At 52.6% G+C, this 19623-nt stretch overlaps 1 protein-coding gene and 1 long non-coding RNA gene across 13 annotated transcripts in view; both read left to right on the forward strand.

The window, feature by feature from the left end:
* Positions 1-19623, forward strand: part of MYH14 (myosin heavy chain 14) — a 145662-nt gene that overhangs the window by 36015 nt on the left and 90024 nt on the right. For 6 of the 12 annotated variants that reach the window (XM_077980802.1, XM_077980804.1, XM_015124642.3 and 3 more), the window contains exons 1-2: positions 5811-5848; positions 12477-12884. In XM_077980802.1, the coding sequence (XP_077836928.1) occupies positions 12480-12884 (405 nt within the window). In that variant the 5' untranslated portion in view covers positions 5811-5848; positions 12477-12479. Of the gene's footprint in view, positions 1-5810; positions 5849-7649; positions 8333-12476; positions 12885-19623 lie in introns of those variants that run through there. The other 6 variants (XM_077980800.1, XM_077980801.1, XM_077980798.1 and 3 more) reach the window with 3 other exon arrangements.
* LOC144337258 (uncharacterized) lies at positions 13038-19368 on the forward strand. Its single transcript, XR_013410112.1, has 2 exons — positions 13038-13338; positions 16707-19368. It is a non-coding gene; the product is annotated as an uncharacterized LOC144337258 (long non-coding RNA).

Below are 19623 nucleotides of genomic sequence, written 5' to 3' on the forward strand. Positions count from 1 at the left end.
GGACAGCATGGAACAATTAGAGCCAAGGCTTCTGTCCCGCAAAGCTGACACTATCTACTGTCTGGCCTTTTACATGAAGTTTGCTGATCCCTGATCTAGAACAATGCCTGGCACACAGTAGGCACTCAAAAAATAATTGTTGCAGAACTGAACCTGTCACTCATCTGTGACCCACACGGGGTTGCCAGCTTGCTCTTGTCTCAGAGCCAGTTCCAGCTCCGAGTCACATGCAGGAAAACAACAGCCCAGCTACCAAAAATAAAATACTGGAACCATTCAAGTCTTTGCTACAGAGAAAATGCCCAGGCAGGATTGCAGTCAGGACTCAGGGCCAAACTTAACCACCTCTTCCTCCTTTTTCTCTAGTAAGACCCAGGCCCCTTTCCCTCCACCAGGCATGGAAGCTGCTCCCTAATTTATTTTTGCTCAAAAAATTCCCCCCAAAACTCTCTTCCACAAAGCTGCCCTGTCCTTGGTTCTCCTGTCTCTTCCCCTTTCAGCTCCAGCTTTTTATCTTCTGTTTCTTTTTTTCTCATCCTGTCTTTTGGCCCTGACAGTTTTTTATTTTCATCAGCTTCGCTCCTTGCTGGCTTCCCCACCACACCTGTGCTGCTCCTTACTCTGATTCTGCATAACAAGGTCACGTCTTAGGCCGGGCGCGGTGGCTCACGCCTGTAATCCCAGCACTTTGGGAGGCCGAGACGGGCGGATCACGAGGTCAGGAGATCGAGACCATCCTGGCTAACACGGTGAAACCCGTCTCTACTAAAAATACAAAAAACTAGCCGGGCGATGCGGCGGGCGCCTGTAGTCCCAGCTACTTGGGAGGCTGAGGCAGGAGAATGGCATGAACCCGGGAGGCAGAGCTTGCAGTGAGCTGAGATCGCGCCACTGCATTCCAGCCTGGGTGACACAGCGCGAGACTCCGTCTCAAAAAACAAACAAACAAAAAAAAACAAGGTTGTGTCTGGGGGCTGCGCCAGCTGGTGGGAATGCAGCTTCCCTGGCGGCTCAGAAGGCCCCCATATTCCCCTTTCCTTTACCCCAGCACACACCCGTCGTGGTATCCCATGCACCCTCATGGTCTGGGTTCCCTCTCTGCTGCTGATACCCACAGGGCCCACAGAGGGATCAGCCCTGGACAGCCAGGGACTCACAATTTAATGTGAACGATCCCAGTGTCTGGAGTTCAGAGAGGAATGGCTGCTGGGGTGGCCTTGATCCCTGAGATAATGAGTTTGGGAATTTTTTTTTTTGAGACGGAGTCTCTGTCGCCCAGGCTGGAGTGCAGTGGCGTGATCTCGGCTCACTGCAAGCTCCGCCTCCCGGGTTCACTCTATTCTCTTGCCTCAGCCTCCTGAGTAACTGGGACTACAGGCGCCCGCCACCACGCCTGGCTAATTTTTTTGTATTTTTTTTTTTTTTTTGAGACGGAGTCTCGCTCTGTCGCCCAGGCTGGAGTGCAGTGGCCGGATCTCGGCTCACTGCAAGCTCCGCCTCCCGGGTTCCCGCCATTCTCCTGCCTCAGCCTCCCGAGTAGCTGGGACTATAGGCGCCGCCACCTCGCCCGGCTAGTTTTTTGTATTTTTTAGTAGAGACGGGGTTTCACCGTGTTAGCCAGGATGGTCTCGATCTCCTGACCTCGTGATCCGCCTGTCTCGGCCTCCCAAAGTGCTGGGATTACAGGCTTGAGCCACCGCGCCCGGCCAATTTTTTTGTGTTTGCAGTAGAGACGGAGTTTCACCGTGTTAGCCAGGATGGTCTCAATCTCCTGACCTCGTGATCCGCCCACCTCAGCCTCCCAAAGTGCTGGGATTACAGGTGTGAGCCACTGCACCTGGCCTGAGTTTGGAATTTATCCTGAGGACCTTCTCTGGCAGGACTGGATGGAGGACAGATGGAGAACTCAGAGGCAGTAGAATGCCTCCTTTGGACTTGATTTTCTGGGTCTCAGCCTCCCTCTGCTGGCTTTGTGTAGCCCACGCCACCTTTAAACTGTGCCACCTTTAAACTGTGCAGACCACATTGATTGAAATGCAGGCTCTGCCGTCTTTAAACTGTGCAACCTTGGCCAGCTGTGCCTCAGTGTCCTCACCTGTAAAATGAGTTTGACATTAGTACTTACCACTTAGTGTTTTCAGGAGTATTATAGGATTTAACACACAGAAGGGGCTTAGAACTGTGCCTGGAACACAGTAAGCACTCAATAAATACCAGCAACTTTCAAAGTACTGATACAGGCGTCCAGCTCATAGAATGCCCTCAGCAAAAGAAAGCTCATTACTATCACTCAGTGATGTCATCAGTCAACTCATAGACTGAGCAGAATTAATGACATCTCCAATTATGAGGTCAATTTAGAACCTGGGTGGGCATGATGATATCACAAGTTGCCAGGTAGATTTAGCCCGGGGTAGTGTTGACATCACCAGTTACCAGGCAGAGTATAATTAAAATGTGGGTCCCCAGTGCCTTCTTCCCTGTTTGAAATTCTGTTGTGTCCCAGTCCACACTCCTTCCTAGCGCCCTTGGGAACAGGACTTTCATGTCTCTGGACCTCAGTTTTCTTTTCCTTTTTCTTTTCTTTCTTTCTTTTTTTTTTTTTTTTTGAGATAGAGTCTCACTCTGTCACCCAGACTAGAGTGCAATGGCACAATCTTGGCTTACTGCAAACTCTACCTCCCGAGTTCAAGCGAATCTCCTGCCTCAGCCTCCCAAGTAGCTGGGACTACAGACGCCCACTATCACGCCTGGCTAATGTTTGTATTTTTAGTAGAGATAGGGTTTCACCATGTTGGGTAGGCTGATCTCAAACTCCTGGCCTCAGGTGATTCTCCCACCTCAGCTCCTCAAAGTGCTGGGATTACAGGGGTGAGCCACCGTGCCTGGCCTGGACCTCAGTTTTCTATCCATCAAATGGGGATAATAAAAGCACCAGCCTCTTAGGGTTGTGGAGAGGATCCAATGAGTTAATATATAAAAGGGCATAATGTCCAGCACACAGTCAGCACTCCATACACAGCAGCACTCATTAGCTTTACTGTAGGATGTTTCCATGGAGAACACTCCAGCCAGAGTGACAGGAGCCCTCAGCTCTGTCTTGGTTAAGACAGATTCAGGGGTCTGATCCACAGGAGTTGGAGCCCAGATCCACCACTAGCAGCAGTCAGGAGACCCGGGACATGTTGCTGGCCTATAAAGTGGGGTAGTGCCCGTGCCAGCCTCACAGGGCTGGCATGAGGATGCACTGACATAATGACGGTCATGTTTCCAGCGCACAATCAGACCTCACAACCATGAGCTGTGTTATCACTGCGGGTACTCTCAGAAAGGTCCTTTCCTCCCCAGGATGTAGTTTCCCACCTGCAAAGAAGTGGAAGGTGGCTGTGGCAATCTCAAAGCCATGGCACTCTTGACACTATGACTGCAGGGACTGTCCTGTGATTCACCTTTGCTGTTGCTGAGCAAATGCATTGGGAGTTGGATGCTTGAATCTGTGTCTGCCCTCAGCATCCAACTCTAGCTTCTCTTGTCTCTGTGTCTGCCCATCTCTTATCTCCCAACTTTTCCTTTCATCTTTCTCTGGCTTCTTTCTCCTACACTAGACTTCGTATGTATATAGTTTCTCTCCTGCATGCTGTTTGAAGGACAATAAATGACAATAGTCATGATAATCAGCATTTTCTTTTTCTTCTCTTTCTTCTTTTTTGTTTGACATGGAGTCTTGCTCTGCCACCCAGGCTGGACTGCAGTGGTGCTATCTCTGCTCACTGCAACCTCTGCCTCCCGGGTTCCAGTGATTCTCCTGCCTCAGCCTCCTGAGTAGCTGGGATTACAGGTGTGAGCCACTATGCCTGAATGCTGTTTGTATTTTTAGTAGAGACAGGGTTTCACCATGTTGGCCAGGCCGCTCTCGAACTCCTGACTTCAAGTGATCTGCCCGCCTCGGCTTTCCAAAGTGCTGGGATTAGAGGCGTGAGCCACCGCTCCTGGCCAGTATTTTCTTATTCAGCCTTTCCCCCAGTGCCAGGATTGTACTAAGAGCTTTGTATGCACTAATTCACTTAATCCACTCAATACAAGCACTCATTACTATTTATTCAACAAACACTTATTAAACACCTACTGTGTGCCAGGCACTGATGATTCGGCACTGAACAAAATAAAGATCTTTGTCCTCGTGGGACTTAAATTCTAGCGAGGAGACAGATGATAAACAGCTAAATTAGCAAACACTCCCAGTGCTATGAGAAAAAGCAACGTGGGGTCAAGCGAGAGAGAGTGATGAGCGGAACTGTCTTATATAGGATGGCCAGGAAAGGCCTCTTGGAAGAGGTGATACTGGAGCAGAACAGATGATGTGGGAGGGAGGCTATCATGAAAATTCTGAGAAAGAGCATTCCTGGTGGACCTAACAGAGAATGCAACGGCCTTGGGGGCAGCGCCAGGCCTCAGGAGTGTTCGAGAAATTGAGCCAGTGTGGCTGGAGCAGTATGAAGGGAAGGGCCCGGGGGTGAGATCAGAGAGAGCAAAAGAGCCACATTCTGCAGGACCTCGTTGGCCGTGGTGAATTCTTAGACTTTTACTGAGTGAAATGGGAGCCATGGAAGGCTCTGAACAGAGGAAAGTCCCCATCTGAATAGAGTAGACTGTAGGGAAGGCAAGGGTGAAGGCAGACAGTCCATCACTCCCATTTTACGAGTGCGGAAATAAATGGAATCTCAAAAAAGTCCAGCAACTGGCCTGAGCCCACACAGCTGCTGAGCAGCCGAGCCAGGCTGGTAGGCCACCTCGGGTTCAGTGGAGCCATTCCTTCGTGCCCTTGGCTCTTTTTATTTTCCTTTTAAATAGAGGTGGGGCCTGTGTTACCCAGACTGGTCTTGACCTCCTGGGCTCAAATGATCCTCCTGCCCTGGCCTCCCAAAGTGTTGGGATTACAGGTGTGAGCCACGGCCCCCTTCCAACCTTGGGAAGTCTTTTGGCTCTCCTGAGCCTCAGTTTTCCCATCTGTAAATTGTAAATGGGGAATCATTACCACATTAGGGCATAGCATGGCGGTTAAAAGCACAACTTCTGGTTGGATCTGAGTTCTTGCTCTGCCGTCGGCCAGCTCTGTGACTTTCTGCAATTAACACCCTCTTTCTAAGCTTGGGGTTACCTCATCTAGAAGATGAAAATCTTAATAGCACCAATTTCAAGGGCTTCGTTGTAAGGATTAAATGAGATCATGCAGGTAACGCGCTTAGCACAGCTCCCGGTCTACATCGGGTGCTCGATAAACGATCATTGTTATTCTGATGGTATCACGGCCCACACCTCCCCGGTGGGTGAGAGCCTGGGAGGGTGCCTGGTACATGGTCTATGTTCGACAAAAGTGAATTCTCTCTCCTGTCTCTCCTGCCCGCCGGCTCCCGGGGGACCCAGGCATTCCGGCCTTCGGCTGGCCCCCCCACGCCGGCCCTTACAAAGGCCCCCATTCATGCCTTGCGCACAAAGCGGCCCATTCACCCGGGCCCCTTGGGCCTCCCGCCCCCGGCCGCCCCCCGTGCCTCGCTATTGGTGGCGCCCCGTGCCCGTCAGGCCTCGGCTTCCACCCCCGACCGCGCCGCTTAGCTCCGCGCTCGGGCCGCGTTCTTTTCCCACGGCTGGCACCCTTGGACAACTTCTGATTGGCCCCGCCCGCCAGCCGCTCTTTTTGATTGGCGGCTCCCGTCCCCCAGGGGCGGGGCCGTAGCTTGCCGCAGCGGGAGCCGATTGGCCCCTACTGCGCTCGTGGGGGCGGGGCTGTCCCTGCGGACCCGCCCCTCTTTCTCCCCAGGCCGAAGCCTCGGGAGGGCCCTGGAAGCCGGTGAGTGCCCGCGGCTGGCAGCCCTCCGGGGGCGGCAGAACGGGACTGGGCCAGGGGAAGCTGGAGCCTGGGGGCTGTGATCGGGGCCCGGGAGCCCGGGCAGGCGGCGGGGGACGGCGGGGAGGTGACGCGGGCACTCACCTTGGGCGCGCAGCGGGACGGCGGCGAGGGAGGTGGGGGGGCGGGACGTCTACACTCCCCCAACTCCAGTTGCCGCCGTGTGCGAGGCCGGGTCGGGGTCCTAGCTGGCAGCCCCGGGCCTGTTCCGCAGAACGGGAAACTGAGGCTGTCTTTGGAACCTCGGCCGCTTTAATACCTGAGTCATCGCCTCCAGTCCCCCGCCCCCAGCATGACATGTCTCTGTTCTCAAGTGTCAGAATCGGGGGCCAGAAAGAGGGGTCGTGACTGGAAGAGGCGGAGGGGTGGCGAAGGACATATTTGAGAACCATCGATTTACTTGGACGCTTTTATTTTCTATTACTAAATAATTTCCTTTCTTTATCATATTGACTCCTGGTGAGTTATATTGTACCCATTATACAGAGAGGGGGAGGCTGAGACTGGACAGAATTGGTGACTGCAGGGGGACCTGTGGAGAAGAACACTCCGGAGACCAACTGCGTCCTGGGTCCTTTAACCTTTTCAATCCCACAGGAGTCCCCCTAAGGAAAGCGTCAGTCCCTGTGGCATAGATGGGGAAGCAGGCTGGTAGTATCAACAACTGGGACGCAGAAATTGATGTCTTAGGGACCTGCTACAAGTTCTTCCCAGACCCCCTCCTTTAGAATGGCAGAAAACAGTCTGGGCTTGAATCCCAGACCTCCCTCTTATACTGTGTGGCCTTGAGTGCCTTACTTTGACCCTTCCTGCCTCAGTTTCCGCATCAGAGAAATGGACATGCTGATCGCCCCTATGCCATCGGTTGTTGAGATTATTCTAGGCCGGGGGCAGTGGCTCAGGCCTGTAATCCCAGCAGTTTGGGAGGTGGAGGCGAAAGAATCGCTTGAGCCCAGGAGCTGGAGACCAGCTTGGGCAACACAGCGAGACTTCGTCTCTACAAAAAGTAAAAGAGTTAGCTGGGCGTGGTGGCGCACCCCTGTCGTCCCAGCTACTCGGGAGGCTGAGCGGGGAGGATCTCTGGAGCCCAGAAGGTCAAGGCTGCAGTGAGCCATGATCATGTCACTGCACTCCAAGCTGGGCAACAGAGACAGTCTCTCTCTCTCTCAAATCATGTTATGATCTCAAAGAGCTGTTCTAAGAGGAGAAAATACCCCACACATAGTAGGTACTCTTATCACCATGTAGTCTTTATTTCACTCCCGAGACTGAAGCTCAGGACAGAATACCATTGTTCTCTTCTTTGGTTCTCTTACCGTCTACGGATTTGTTGTTCCGTTCCCGCAGGTGGGAAACTGAGGCTCAGGGAGATTAATGATGAAGCACTGGGCTGGGGAACTTTCTGAAAGTCGTTTTATTAATTTCACTGGCCGCAGTTCACAGCAGGGAAAGCTGAGGCCCATGAAGCTCCAGCGGGGTTTGAATCCCGGGAACCCTCAGCCTTCTCCGCTGCGGGCCCTCGACCTTTGCCCGCCATAAGGGGGAGGAGCCCCTGGCGCCGCCGCCGCCCACCTGGCAACAGGCTCAACCCCCGCCTTCCCCTGGCCCCCGTCAGAGGCCCTGAAGCTCCAGGCCCGCCCCGTCCCCAGCCGGGCAGGTGCTGGGTGACATCAGAGCTGGGCTCCCGCCCCGTGACGCGACGGGGCCCCGCCCTGCGCTGGACCGCGGAGGTCGCCGCACCTGAAGAGGACCGGGATTCCCGTGCCCTCTCCCCATCTCCCCGCTCCGGTCGGCGCCCCCAGGTAGCCCCGAGGATCTGCGAGTTGAGGGGGCGGTGACACAGGCGCTCGGGTCCAGGGGAATGGGTATTGGGCCCTCGGACTCCTGGATCCGAGGAGGGGCCTTGGGGGCCGGTTGTCCCGGGTCTGAGGAAGGACTGCGCTGCGAGCCCGAACTCGTGGGTCTTGGAGGAGGAAAGGACTCGGGTCAGGACTGCAGTTCTGGGGTCTCAGGGGAGGAGGCGGCTGCAAGCCCGGATTCCTGGGTCTGTAGGAGCAGGGGCTGGGGGCCTGAACTCCTGGGTCTGAGACAGGAGGGCATTGAGTACTGGGACTCCGGAATCCCAGCGCTAGAAGCCAGGGTCAGACGGCTGGATGCCAAGGGCCCCAACCTCTGCCCCAGGGCGGATCCCTGGCTGCTTTTCTTTTTCAAGCCCAGCAGTCTTGGCCCCTCCCAGGGCAGGTGCTTTCACCTGCCCAGGTGACAGTAATTAGCCCTGGCAGAGTGTTCCTGCTGGGTGAGGAAGGGTAGAGCAGCCAGAGAGGCTGGGCCACTTGGAGCCAAGGCCTGCAGGCCCTGCCCGCCCCATCAGGGCTGTGATCCATCTCCAGAACTCAGCATCCCCACCTCTAGTCCGGCTGCAGTGAGGTGAGGGGGCCTGCACTTCCCCATCCATAGGAGGAGGGGGCTGCGGGCTCAGACTCCTGGGTCCTGGGAGAGGAGGAGGCTGGGAGCCTGGACTCCTCAGCCCCCGGAAGGAAAAGGCTGGGGGCTTGGACTCTTGGCTCCAGGGAGGAGAGGCATAGGGCATAGGGTGATTGCAAAAACTCCCAAACCCTTCCTGGTCAAAGGCCACAGGGCTGGAGAGGAAGTGGATGGGGTGGGGTGGGGTGGGGTGGGGTGGGGTGGGGTGGGTGGGGGTGAGGGTAAAGTGCCAGGGATGGAGTTTGGGTCTGGTGTATCCAGGTCACACTGGAGGCCTGGGGTGAGCCTTGACGATTTGGGGGTCACGGGGTGGAGAAACTCCCTGCTGCATTCAGAGTGCAGGGGTCCAGCGTTTGAGGCCTGAGCGCCTCAGGGCCAAGAGTCACTGGAAGCTGGAGCTGCTGGGCTCAGGGATAAGAGGAGAGGGTCTGGGAGGAAGTGGGTCCTCTGAGCGGACCTGAGATTCCCGTGGGAGAGGCTTGAGGGAAAGGCAGGAGTCTGTTGGGACCAGATCCAGGGATGCCTCCAGGGCAGCTGGGCGTTTAGAAGGACTTTTCCAGGGGTATGTGGGAGCCAGGTGGGGATGGCAGGTGAATATAGGTCTGCTGGGCAGAGGTGAAGTCCTGCTGTTGGGGAGACAGAAATCTTCCACTGTTTCTGTGATTGATGTGCTGGGGCAGTGATGGGGACATTTGAGGCAGTGGATGAGAGTAGGGGCCGGGTGTGGTGGCTCATGCCTGTAATCCCAACACTGTGGAGGCCAAGGCAGGAGGATCACTTGAACCCAGGAATTAGAGATCAGCCTGGGTAACATAGTGAGACCCTGTCTCTACCAGAAAAAAAAAAAAAAAAAAAAAAAAAAATGCTGGGCCTGGTTTTGCGCGCGTGTGGTCCCAGCTACTCAAGAGGCTGAAGTGGGAGGATCACTTGAGCATAGGAGTTGAGGCTGCAGTGAGCTGTGATTGTGCCACTGCACTCCAACTCCGGCCTGGGCAATAGAATGAGACCTGTCTCTAAGAAAAAAAAAAAGAGAGAGAGAGAGAGAGAGAGAGAGAGAGAGAGAGAGAGTAGGGGCAGATTTCTTTAGCAGGATAGGGAGAATATTTTTCCTGCCTGGTGCTTGGACCACCTTGGAATTGCCACTACTGTCTATGACCCCCTGGATGGCGGGAGGGACCCAGCGCTTTCTAGTTCCCCCAGCACCTGGTTGCCTCCGTGATAGCTGGAGCTGGATCTACCCCTAAGCCAGGAGCTCCCCCAGGCAGGGCTCCCAGCCGACTTTTCTCTGGGTCCTCAGACCCACTCAGGGCAGAGTCTCGTACTTGAAAGTCCTCAGAGAGTTGAATGAATGGGGCCAGTTTCCCCATTTTACGGAGAAGGAGCCAGGTTCCCACAGAAGGAAGGAATTGTTCACTGAAGCAGTGAGATTCGAGTCTATTCGGCAGGCATGAGGTAGGCATGACCAGAGGTGATCAGGGAATCTGAATGACAAAAAATCAGGTCAATTCCCTCTCTGGGCTCACATCTTAGAGTAAAAGCAAGGTCGTACCTTTTGTTCCCTCTTTTATATTCCCTCCCACCCTCTGCCCCTCGATCATTTGGCTCTAGCCACGCTGCCCACCTCCCAGTGCCATAGCCACACAGGTGCATTGCAGCCCCAGGACCTTTCCACTGCTGTCTGGAATGATTTTTTTTCTCCCAACAACCCCTTGGCTCACTCCTGTCATCTCCCTTAGGTCTTAATTTAAATGTCACGCCAGACAGGCCCTCCCTGGCCATCCTAATGAAAACTTCAACATTCTCAACCCTAACATCCCCTGTTCCCTGGTTTATTTCTCCCCTTGGCATTTATTTACTTGGCATTTATTTACCATTTAACATACTATATGACTGGGCACGGTGGCTCATGCCTGTAATCCCAGCAATTTGGGAGGCCCAGGCGGGCGGATCACCTGAGGTTGGGAGTTCGAGACCAGCCTGGCCAACATGGTGAAGCCCCATCTCTACTAAAAATACAAAAATTAGCCAGGCAGAGTGGCATGCACCTGTAATCCCAGCTACTTGGGAGGTTGAGGCAGGAGAATCGCTTGAACCTGGGAGGCGGAGGTTGCACTGAGCCAAGATCAAGCCATTGCACTCCAGCCTGGGCGACAGAGCGAGACTCTGTCTCAAAAAAACGAAAACAAACAAAGAATCCCCCCAAAACCACCAAACATACTATATTTGGTTTTTGTAAAAAAAAAAAAACAAAAAAGAGAGAATTTTTAAAAAACAAAAACCATACTATCTAATTTACATTTTTAATCTTTTTATCTGTCTCCTGGGATTAGAGCAGCTGTGTCTAATAGCAATATAATACAGGCCAGACGTGTAATGTAACATTTTCTAGTAGCCACATTTAATGATAAAAGTAAAAAAGGAACGGGTAACATTAATTTAATGATATATTTTATTTAACCCAGTAGATTGAAAATATTATTTCAACATGTCATTAAATATTTAAAATCTCAGCGAACTATCTTTTTGTTGTACTAAGTCTTGAAAATCTGCTGTGTGTCTTACACTTAGAACACCAGATGGGGCTATTTATATTTAAATTTTAAGATGGGGTTCGGTGGCTCACACCTGTAATCCCAGGACTTTGGGGAGCCAAGGCAGGAGGATCACTTGAGCCCAGGAGTTTGAGACCATCCTGGGCAACAAAGACGACCTTGTCTCTACAAAATAAATTTAAAAATTAGTAGGCATGGTGGCATGCCTGTTAATACATTTATTTATTTATTTATTTATTTATTTATTTATTTATTTATATTTTGAGACAGAGTCTCGCTCTGTCACCCAGGCTGGAGTGCAGTGGCGCCATCTCTGCTCACTGCAAGCTCCGCCTCCCGGGTTCACACCATTCTCCTGCCTCAGCCTCCTGAGTAGCTGGGACTACAGGCACCCGCCACCACACCCGACTAATTTTTTGTGTTTTTAGTAGAGACGGGGTTTCACCGTGTTAGCCAGGATGGTTTCGATCTCCTGACCTCGTGATCTGCCCGCCTTGGCCTCCCAAAATGCTGGGATTACAGGCATGAGCCACCGCGCCCGGCCATATTTATTTTTTAATTAATAAATTTCAGACATGAATCACCTGAGGCCAGGAAGTTGAGGATGTGGTGAGCCATGATTGCACCACTGCACTCCAGCCTGAGCAACAGAGCGAGACTCCATCTCAAAATAAAATGATATAGATTTAATTTAAATGAATGAAATTGAAAATGTGTTTCCTCAGTGACACAGGCCACATTTCTAGTGCCCAGTAGGCACAGGTGGTGGTGGCTCCCGCGCTGGACAGCCCAGGGCTAGAAAGTAAACTTTTGAAGGCAGCCGTCTTCTTCCAGCTTGTCCAGTGCTCCATTGTCAATGCCCAGAACTGAGCCTGGCCGGGCGTGGTGGCTCACGCCTATAATCCCAGCACTTTGGGAGAGTGAAGAGGGTAGATCACTTGAGGTCAGGAGTTCAAGACCTGCCTGGACAACATAATGAGACCCTCATTTCTACAAAAATTGAAAATAATTAGCCGGGACTGGGTATGGTGGCTCATGCCCATAATCCCAGCACTTTGGGAGGCCGAGGCAGGCAGATCACCTGAGGTCAGGAGTTCGAGACCAGCCTGGCCAACATGGTGAAACCCCATCTCTACTATAAATACAAAAATTAGCCGGGCGTGGTGGCAGGCGCCTGTAATCCCAGCTACTCAGGAGGCTGAGGCAGGAGAATCACTTGAACCCTGGATGCCGAGGTTGCAGTGAGCTGAGATCGCGCCATTGTACTCCAGCCTGGGCAATAAGCAAGACTCTGCCTCATAAAAAAGAGAACTGACCCTCAGGGCCTGGTTCACAGCCCAGCTTATTAAAGAATGAATGAGTGGGTAAAGAGGTGAATGAATGAAATGAGTAAGCCAGGTCTGTTAACCCAGAAGGGTGGCAAGAGATCTGATAAAGGAAGGCAGAGGGGCTGCCTGGGGAATTTGGGGTAGGGAAGGGAGGCACTGGGGATGGAGCCTCATCTGACCTCCACCCTCTTTCTCTGCCCCCTGCAGACCATGGCAGCCGTGACCATGTCGGTGCCTGGGCGGAAGGCGCCCCCCAGGCCAGGCCCAGTGCCCGAGGCTGCCCAGCCATTCCTGTTCACGCCCCGCGGGCCCAGCGCAGGTGGCGGGCCTGGCTCGGGCACCTCCCCGCAGGTGGAGTGGACGGCCCGGCGTCTCGTGTGGGTGCCTTCGGAGCTTCACGGGTTCGAAGCCGCGGCGCTGCGGGACGAAGGTGAGGAGGAGGCGGAGGTGGAGCTGGCGGAGAGCGGGAGGCGGCTGCGGCTGCCGCGGGACCAGATTCAGCGCATGAACCCGCCCAAGTTCAGCAAGGCCGAGGACATGGCCGAGCTGACCTGCCTCAACGAGGCCTCGGTCCTGCACAACCTCCGGGAGCGGTACTACTCGGGCCTCATCTACGTGAGTGGCCTCCTGCTGGGGGGCGGGGGACGGGGGGCGGGGTTGCTGCCGGGTGGGGAGCCGGGTCCACACCCCAACCTGCATTAACTTGAGGCTGTGTATCATCTGTATCCCATGTCCCGTGACTATTCCTACACTTACTTGGTTGCCAAATTATGAATTAATTGTTGGATTACTAGGACAGCCTCGGGACCTACTGGGGACATCGCATGATATATATGGTAGATAAACTGTATTATTTTCCTAAAGTATAAAACGTTCCAATTTCTCAGATATAACTCATCCCGAGTTTTAAGGAACAGAAACAGATCTGTGACAATCATTAATGTGAATCACTGACTATAGAAATATGTTGCTTGAGGTTCAAGAGCAGCCTGGGCAACAAAACGAAACCCTGTCTCTTAAAAAAAGATAAATTAGCCAGGTGTGGTGGTGGCCCATGCCTTTAGTCCCAGCTTCCAGGGAGGCTGAGGCAGGGGATCACTTGAGCCCCGGAGGCCAAGGCTACAGTGAGCTATGATGGTACCACTGCACTCCAGCCTGGGTAACAGCATAAGACCCCATCTCAAAAACAGACACAAAGCAAAAAAGTATATGCTAGGCTCTGTGCTAAATGCCTATCTTTTAATTCGTTCAATCTCACCATAGGAAAGGTAGAGTCTATTATTATTCCCATTTTACGTAAGAGGCAAATCAGGCCCAGAGAGAGTTAATAACAATAAAAATGAACATTTATTAAACATTTACCAAGCCTTCTTCCAAGCTTTCTAAAATACATTGCCTTTGTACATTTTTGGAATTAGAAAACATCTGATCCTCATTTTACAGGTAAGAAAACTGAGGCACAGAGAGGCCAAGGTCACACAATTAGACCTGGCAGATTCAGGTGGTCCCAGGCATTCTCACTTTGCTGTGGTGCCTCTTAAGATTGAGATGGGGCTGGGAATGGTGGTTCATACCTGTAATCCCAGCACTTTGAGAGGCTGAGGTGGGTGGGTTGCTTGAGCCCAGGAGTTCGAGACCATCCTGGGCATGGCCATCCCTGCAAAACAAAAAAACAAAAAAAATTAGCTGGGCATGGTGGCACACTCTTGTAGTCCCAGCTACTTGGGAGGCTGAGGTGGGAGAATCACCTGAGCCCTGCAGGTTGAGGCTGCAGTAAGCTGTGATAGTGCCACTCTACTCCAGCCTGGCTAACAGATCAAGACCCTGTCTCAAACAAAACAAAACAGTACAAAAACCCATTGAGAAGGGATTGATGATAGCTAGGTTGACTATGGTAGTCTTCCCACATCTGTGCTAAGCGCTGGATGTTCATTGCATTTTTAAAACTCTTTAGAGCAAACAGATGGGGTAGGGCGGTGGTTCTTAACCCCACCTGCATGGTAGAGTCATTTGGGGAATTCTTAGAAAATACCAGTGCCTGAGCCCCACCCCAGAACTTTAAATCAAGCTCTCTGGGGCTGTGACATGAGCAATGGTTTTTTTTTTTTTTTTTTTTTTGAGATGGAGTCTTGCTCTGTCGCCCGGGCTGGAGTTCAGTGGCCGGATCTCAGCTCACTGCAAGCTCCGCCTCCCGGGTTTACGCCATTCTCCTGCTTCAGCCTCCCGAGTAGCTGGGACTACAGGCGCCCGCCACCTCGCCCGGCTAGTTTTTTTGGTATTTTTTTAGTAGAGACGGGGTTTCACCAGGTTAGCCAGGATGGTCTCGATCTCCTGACCTCGTGATCCACCCGTCTCGGCCTCCCAAAGTGCTGGGATTACAGGCTTGAGCCACCACGCCTGGCCAGCAATGGTATTTTTTTTTTTTCTTCTTTTTTTTTTTTTTTGAGACGGAGTCTCGCTCTGTCGCCCAGGCTGGAGTGCAGTGGCCGGATCTCAGCTCACTGCAAGCTCCGCCTCCCGGGTTCACGCCATTCTCCTGCCTCAGCCTCCCGAGTAGCTGGGACTACAGGCGCCCGTCACCTCGCCCGGCTAGTTTTTTGTATTTTTTTAGTAGAGACGGGGTTTCACCGTGTTAGCCAGGATGGTCTCGATCTCCCGACCTCGTGATCCGCCTGTCTCAGCCTCCCAAAGTGCTGGGATTACAGGCTTGAGCCACCGCGCCCGGCCAGCAATGGTATTTTTAATAAGCTTCCAAGGAGGTACTAATGGGCAGCCAAGGGGTTATTAATTTCATTTAACAAAAGAGCAAACAGGATTAGAGAGATTGACAAGGAATGTGGACAGTCATAATGAAAAATAATAATAAGAGGAGGCTAGCAAATATTTAATCGAGCACTCGTGATGTGCCAAGCACTGTTCTAAGTGCAGCGTTTGAGTTATCAGCTTCTCTCTGGGCCAGGGACTGCTGATATCACCTGATGTTCAGGAATGTTAAGTGACCCATAGCCATGAAGGAATCACGCCAGGATTTGAACCCAGGCAGCTGGTTCCAGAGTCATGCTCCAAACTCCAGTTTAGACTGGTGGGGTCTCACAGCTTTGCTCCAACATCCACCCCTTTGAGGGTCACAAAGCGGAAGATGAGAATATTTTTATGAAGCCTCACTCCTGCTTGGAGATCGAGGCTCTGAGATAAGCAGTGGCTGGCTCAGGGTCCCTCAGCTTGTGGTGGTAGGTGTGGAATTTGAATCGAGGGCTCTCGGACCCTGCACGGGGTTGGTGTCTTCTCCAGTCTGCACCGGCCCTTTCCAAATCCTCAGACGCCTTTACTAGTCCTGGAAAAGAGGCCTCTGCCTGAGCCACACCCCCCACATCTCACCCAAGGCCACAGAGATCAGGATGACATCCAAAACATGGATCCACTGGTTGCCTTTTATTCATTTTTATATATATATATATTTTGAAACAGGGTCTCACTCTGTTGCCCAGGCTGCAGTGGAGCAACATGATCTTGGCTTACTGCAGCCTTCACCTCCTGGGTTCAAGCAACTCTCCTGCCTCAACCTCCTGAGTAGCTGGGACTACAGGCGTCCACCACCATGCCCAGCTAATTTTTGTATTTTTAATAGAGATGGGGTTTCACCATGTTCGCCAGGCTGGTCTCGCACCCCTGAGCTCAAGTGATCTGCCCAACTCGGCCTCTCAAACTGCTGGGATTACAGGGGTGAGCCACCGCACCCAGCCACTCTTTGCCTGAGTGCTCCCGGCAACCTTGTAAGGTATCTGCTGTCATCCTCACTCTGCAGGTGGGGAAACTGAGCCTCAGATTGGGGGGTAGGATTTGAACATAAGCCTCATAACTAGGAACCAGCTAAGCTAGAACTTGAACCCAGGTCATTGTGACTGCAGACCCCAGGTCCTAGCCATTGCACTAGGAAGATTATTCAGAAAGTTCAGTAGAAAAAGTGGTAGGGCCTGAGCTAAGGTGGTGGCCAGGGAGCCAGACTTTTGGGGCCTAAGAAATGAAAGTAAGAGAGAAGATTCTAGAATTCCAGATGGGAAGCAAATTGGGCCTTAATAAAGATCATTAGCCCTTAGTGAATACCTGCTTTCTCTGCTGGGTGCTGTTCTAAGTTTCTTTCCAATGTGATCTTGTTGACCCCCTCCCTATCCACATCAGGTTGTGAGGTAGGGATTATCACCCTCTTTTTCCCACAGCTTGGAGAGGGGAAGCCATTGGCCCAACAGAAGCTGATAGTGGCTAAAATATTGAGCATGCAGTGTTTCAAGGTCCATGTTCTGTTTTTTTGTTTTATTTGTGTGTTTGTTTGTTTGTTTTAGACATAGCCTTGCTCTGTCACACAGGCTGGAGTGCAGTGGCATGCTTACAGCTCACTGCAGCTCAACCTCCTGGGCTCAAGTGATCCTCCTGCCTCAGCCTCCTAAGTAGCTGGGACTACAGGCACATATCACCACGCCTGGCTGATTTTTTAATTTATTGTAGAGACCGTGTTTCACAATGTTACCCAGGCTAGTCTCAAACTCCTGGACTCAAGTGATCCTCTTGCCTGGGCCTCTCAAAGTGCTGGATTTACAGGCTTGAGCTGCTGCTGCGCCCAGCTGGGGTTCACATTAAACCCTCTGTATGCCACATGAACTTGTGGATGACTCCCAGGCACCTTATGCAGGAAGCACTATTTCTGTCCCCATTTGCTAAAGACACTGAGACCCTGAGAGGTTCGAGCCACCTGGGCCAAAAATGTTAGAGGTGTGATTCAAACTCTGCCCTGTTTCAGACCTGCGCTTAGTACATGTTTGTTGACTGACCAACCGATGGTGGGGAAGGTGGTATTGCCCAGTGAAAAGTGGGACGTCCAGGGCTCCAGAAACCCAGCTTCTGCCACTAGTAGGCTTTTTGGCTTGGAGTTGCTAAGAGTCTCAGTCCCTTTCCTGGGACCCTTGGGGCAGGCAGAGAACCCCTTTGTAGAACACCCTGCTCTGAGAAACATGGAAGATGCATGATGTGATTTCACTCTCAGAACACTTCTAGGGGGTGGGTTAAAAGCTGCATTTTCCAGGGCTGGTAACTGAGGTTTAGAGAGGACACAGCCTTCATGCAAAGTCACACACAGCTCAAAAGTGCTGCATCTGAATTTGAACCCTAGATGGCTTCAAAGTCTGAACAGTGAGCCTGGGAGTTTGAGGCTGCAGTGAGCCGGGATCGCGCCACTGCACTCCAGTCTGGGCGACAGAGCCAGACTCTGTCCTGCCCGCCCCCGCCAAAAAAGTCTGAGTGAGCCCAGGGCTCCCAGGTACGATGGGTAACGTAAGAGTCTCAAGACCCATATCTGGTGTGGGACGCATGGGCGCCGCCTCGGCCTGGCTGGTTTTTATCCATGATCTCCCCTAATCCCTACAGCCTTTGTAATGGGGTAGGGAGTGTCGCCCTCGGTTTCCTAAGGAGGAAACTGAGACTATGGGGAAAGTCACCGGGCTGAGGGGGGGCGGGGGCAGGTCTGTCTTCAGAGCCCCAAGGGCTGGAGCAGCCATTCCTGACCCTTCCAGGCGGACTTCCCCAGCTGTCTCCCACCCTGTGGGGGTGCACCAGCCTCTGTTCTTTCCCCCCCAGCCTTGTTGACCAGCTCAGGTTTCCGTTCCTAGGGTGTCGCCCTGGAAACAAGGTGTGGCTGGCAGGAGGGGCTGGGGTGGGAGGGTGGTGTGGGGAGTGGGTTCCTCCACCAGCCAGGAGTGGGGGCCAGGGCGCCGGCAGCCATGAGATACCCTCCCAGGGAATGTGGTCCGGCCGCCCCACCCTCTGAGTGCTGAGGAGCTCCCGGAGCAGCCCTTTCAGGCGGGGAGGGCAGACACCCAGCAAACCGGTTGTTCCGCTCCTGGCCAGCCACCCAGGCCACCCACCCTCCCACCATTAGAAGGTTGGCACCTGGGACCAGGCAGCCTATGGTGGCCACACCCTACTCTGCCTGAGAAGCCCAAGCTCAGGCAGAGCTTAAAACAGTCCTGCTGGCCAGGCACAGTGGCTCACGCCTGTAACCCCAGGCATGCCGGGGTGGGAGGATCACTTGAGCCCAGTGGTTCAAGACCAGCCTGGGCAACGTAGTGAGATCTGATCTCCACGAAAAGTAAAAATTGACAAAATTGGCCAGGCGTGGTGGTGCCTACCTGTGCTCCCATCTGCTGGAGAGGCTGAGGCAGGAGGATTGTTTGAGCCCAAGAGGTGGAGGCTGCAGTGAGCTGTGTTCATGCCACCACACTCCAGCCTGGGTGACAAAGTGAGATCCTGTTTCTAAAAAACAAAAGAAAAAGATAGTCCTGCTGCTAACCAGCTTAGAAAGCAGCTAGCTGGGTAGCTAGCAGAGTAGGTTACCCTACTTTGTCACACACAGCTGGAAAACACATCTTAATTTGAATCCCAGATGGCTTCAAAGTCCAGAGTAGCTCACTAGCTAAGCCACTAAGCAGCTAATTCTCTGGCTAGTTTAGCTAGCTAACTTTAGAGAGCTTGGCTAGTCAGCTCTCTGGCTGGTTTAGCTAAGTGGCTAACTAGCTCTCTAGTTATATCTAACTGCTTCTGTGAGTGTTGAACCCCTGTTGCCTACATGATTACCCCTGTGAGCTGGACTTGTTCTTAAACTGTTACAGAGTCCTGAGGCTGGGTGTGGAGGCTCACGCCTCTAATCCCAGCACTTCGGGAGGCCGAGGTGGGCAGATCACTTGAGGTCAGGAGTTCGAGACCAGCCTGGGCAACATAGAGAGACCCCGTGTCTACAAAAAAAATACACCGGGTGCGGCAGCCCAAGCCTGTAATCCCAGCAAGTGGGGAGGCTGTGGTGGCAGAATTAGTTGAGCCCAGGAGTTCAAGAGCAGCCTGGACAACGTAGTGAGACCCCATCTCTACTAAAAATACGAAAAATCAACCTAGTGGATCGACACACACTTGTGATCCCAGCTACTCTCGAGGCTGAGGTGGGAGGATTGCTCGAGTCTAGGAGGTGGAGGCTGCAGTGAGCCATGATTGTACCACTGCACTCCAGCCTGGGTAACAGAGTAAGACGCTGTCTCCAAGAGAAAAAAAAGAAAAAGACTAGGCACGGTCATTTCAGCAGAACTGTTATGTGTCTATTATCACTAGAAACTGCAGGTATGTTCCTGTTGCATTTCGGTTATTGCAGATACCACAAGCACCCTTCCAGAAATATTCCATACATATTCAAGTGAATATATAAAAAGATTCCTACCGGGCGCAGTGGCCCACGCCTGTAATCCCAACACTTTGCAAAGCCGAGGCAGATGGATCATGAGGTCAGGAGCTCGAGACCATCTTGGCTAACACAATG

The sequence above is a fragment of the Macaca mulatta genome, chromosome 19, assembly GCF_049350105.2.
Source record: "Macaca mulatta isolate MMU2019108-1 chromosome 19, T2T-MMU8v2.0, whole genome shotgun sequence".
Taxonomy (NCBI): Eukaryota; Metazoa; Chordata; class Mammalia; order Primates; family Cercopithecidae; genus Macaca; species Macaca mulatta.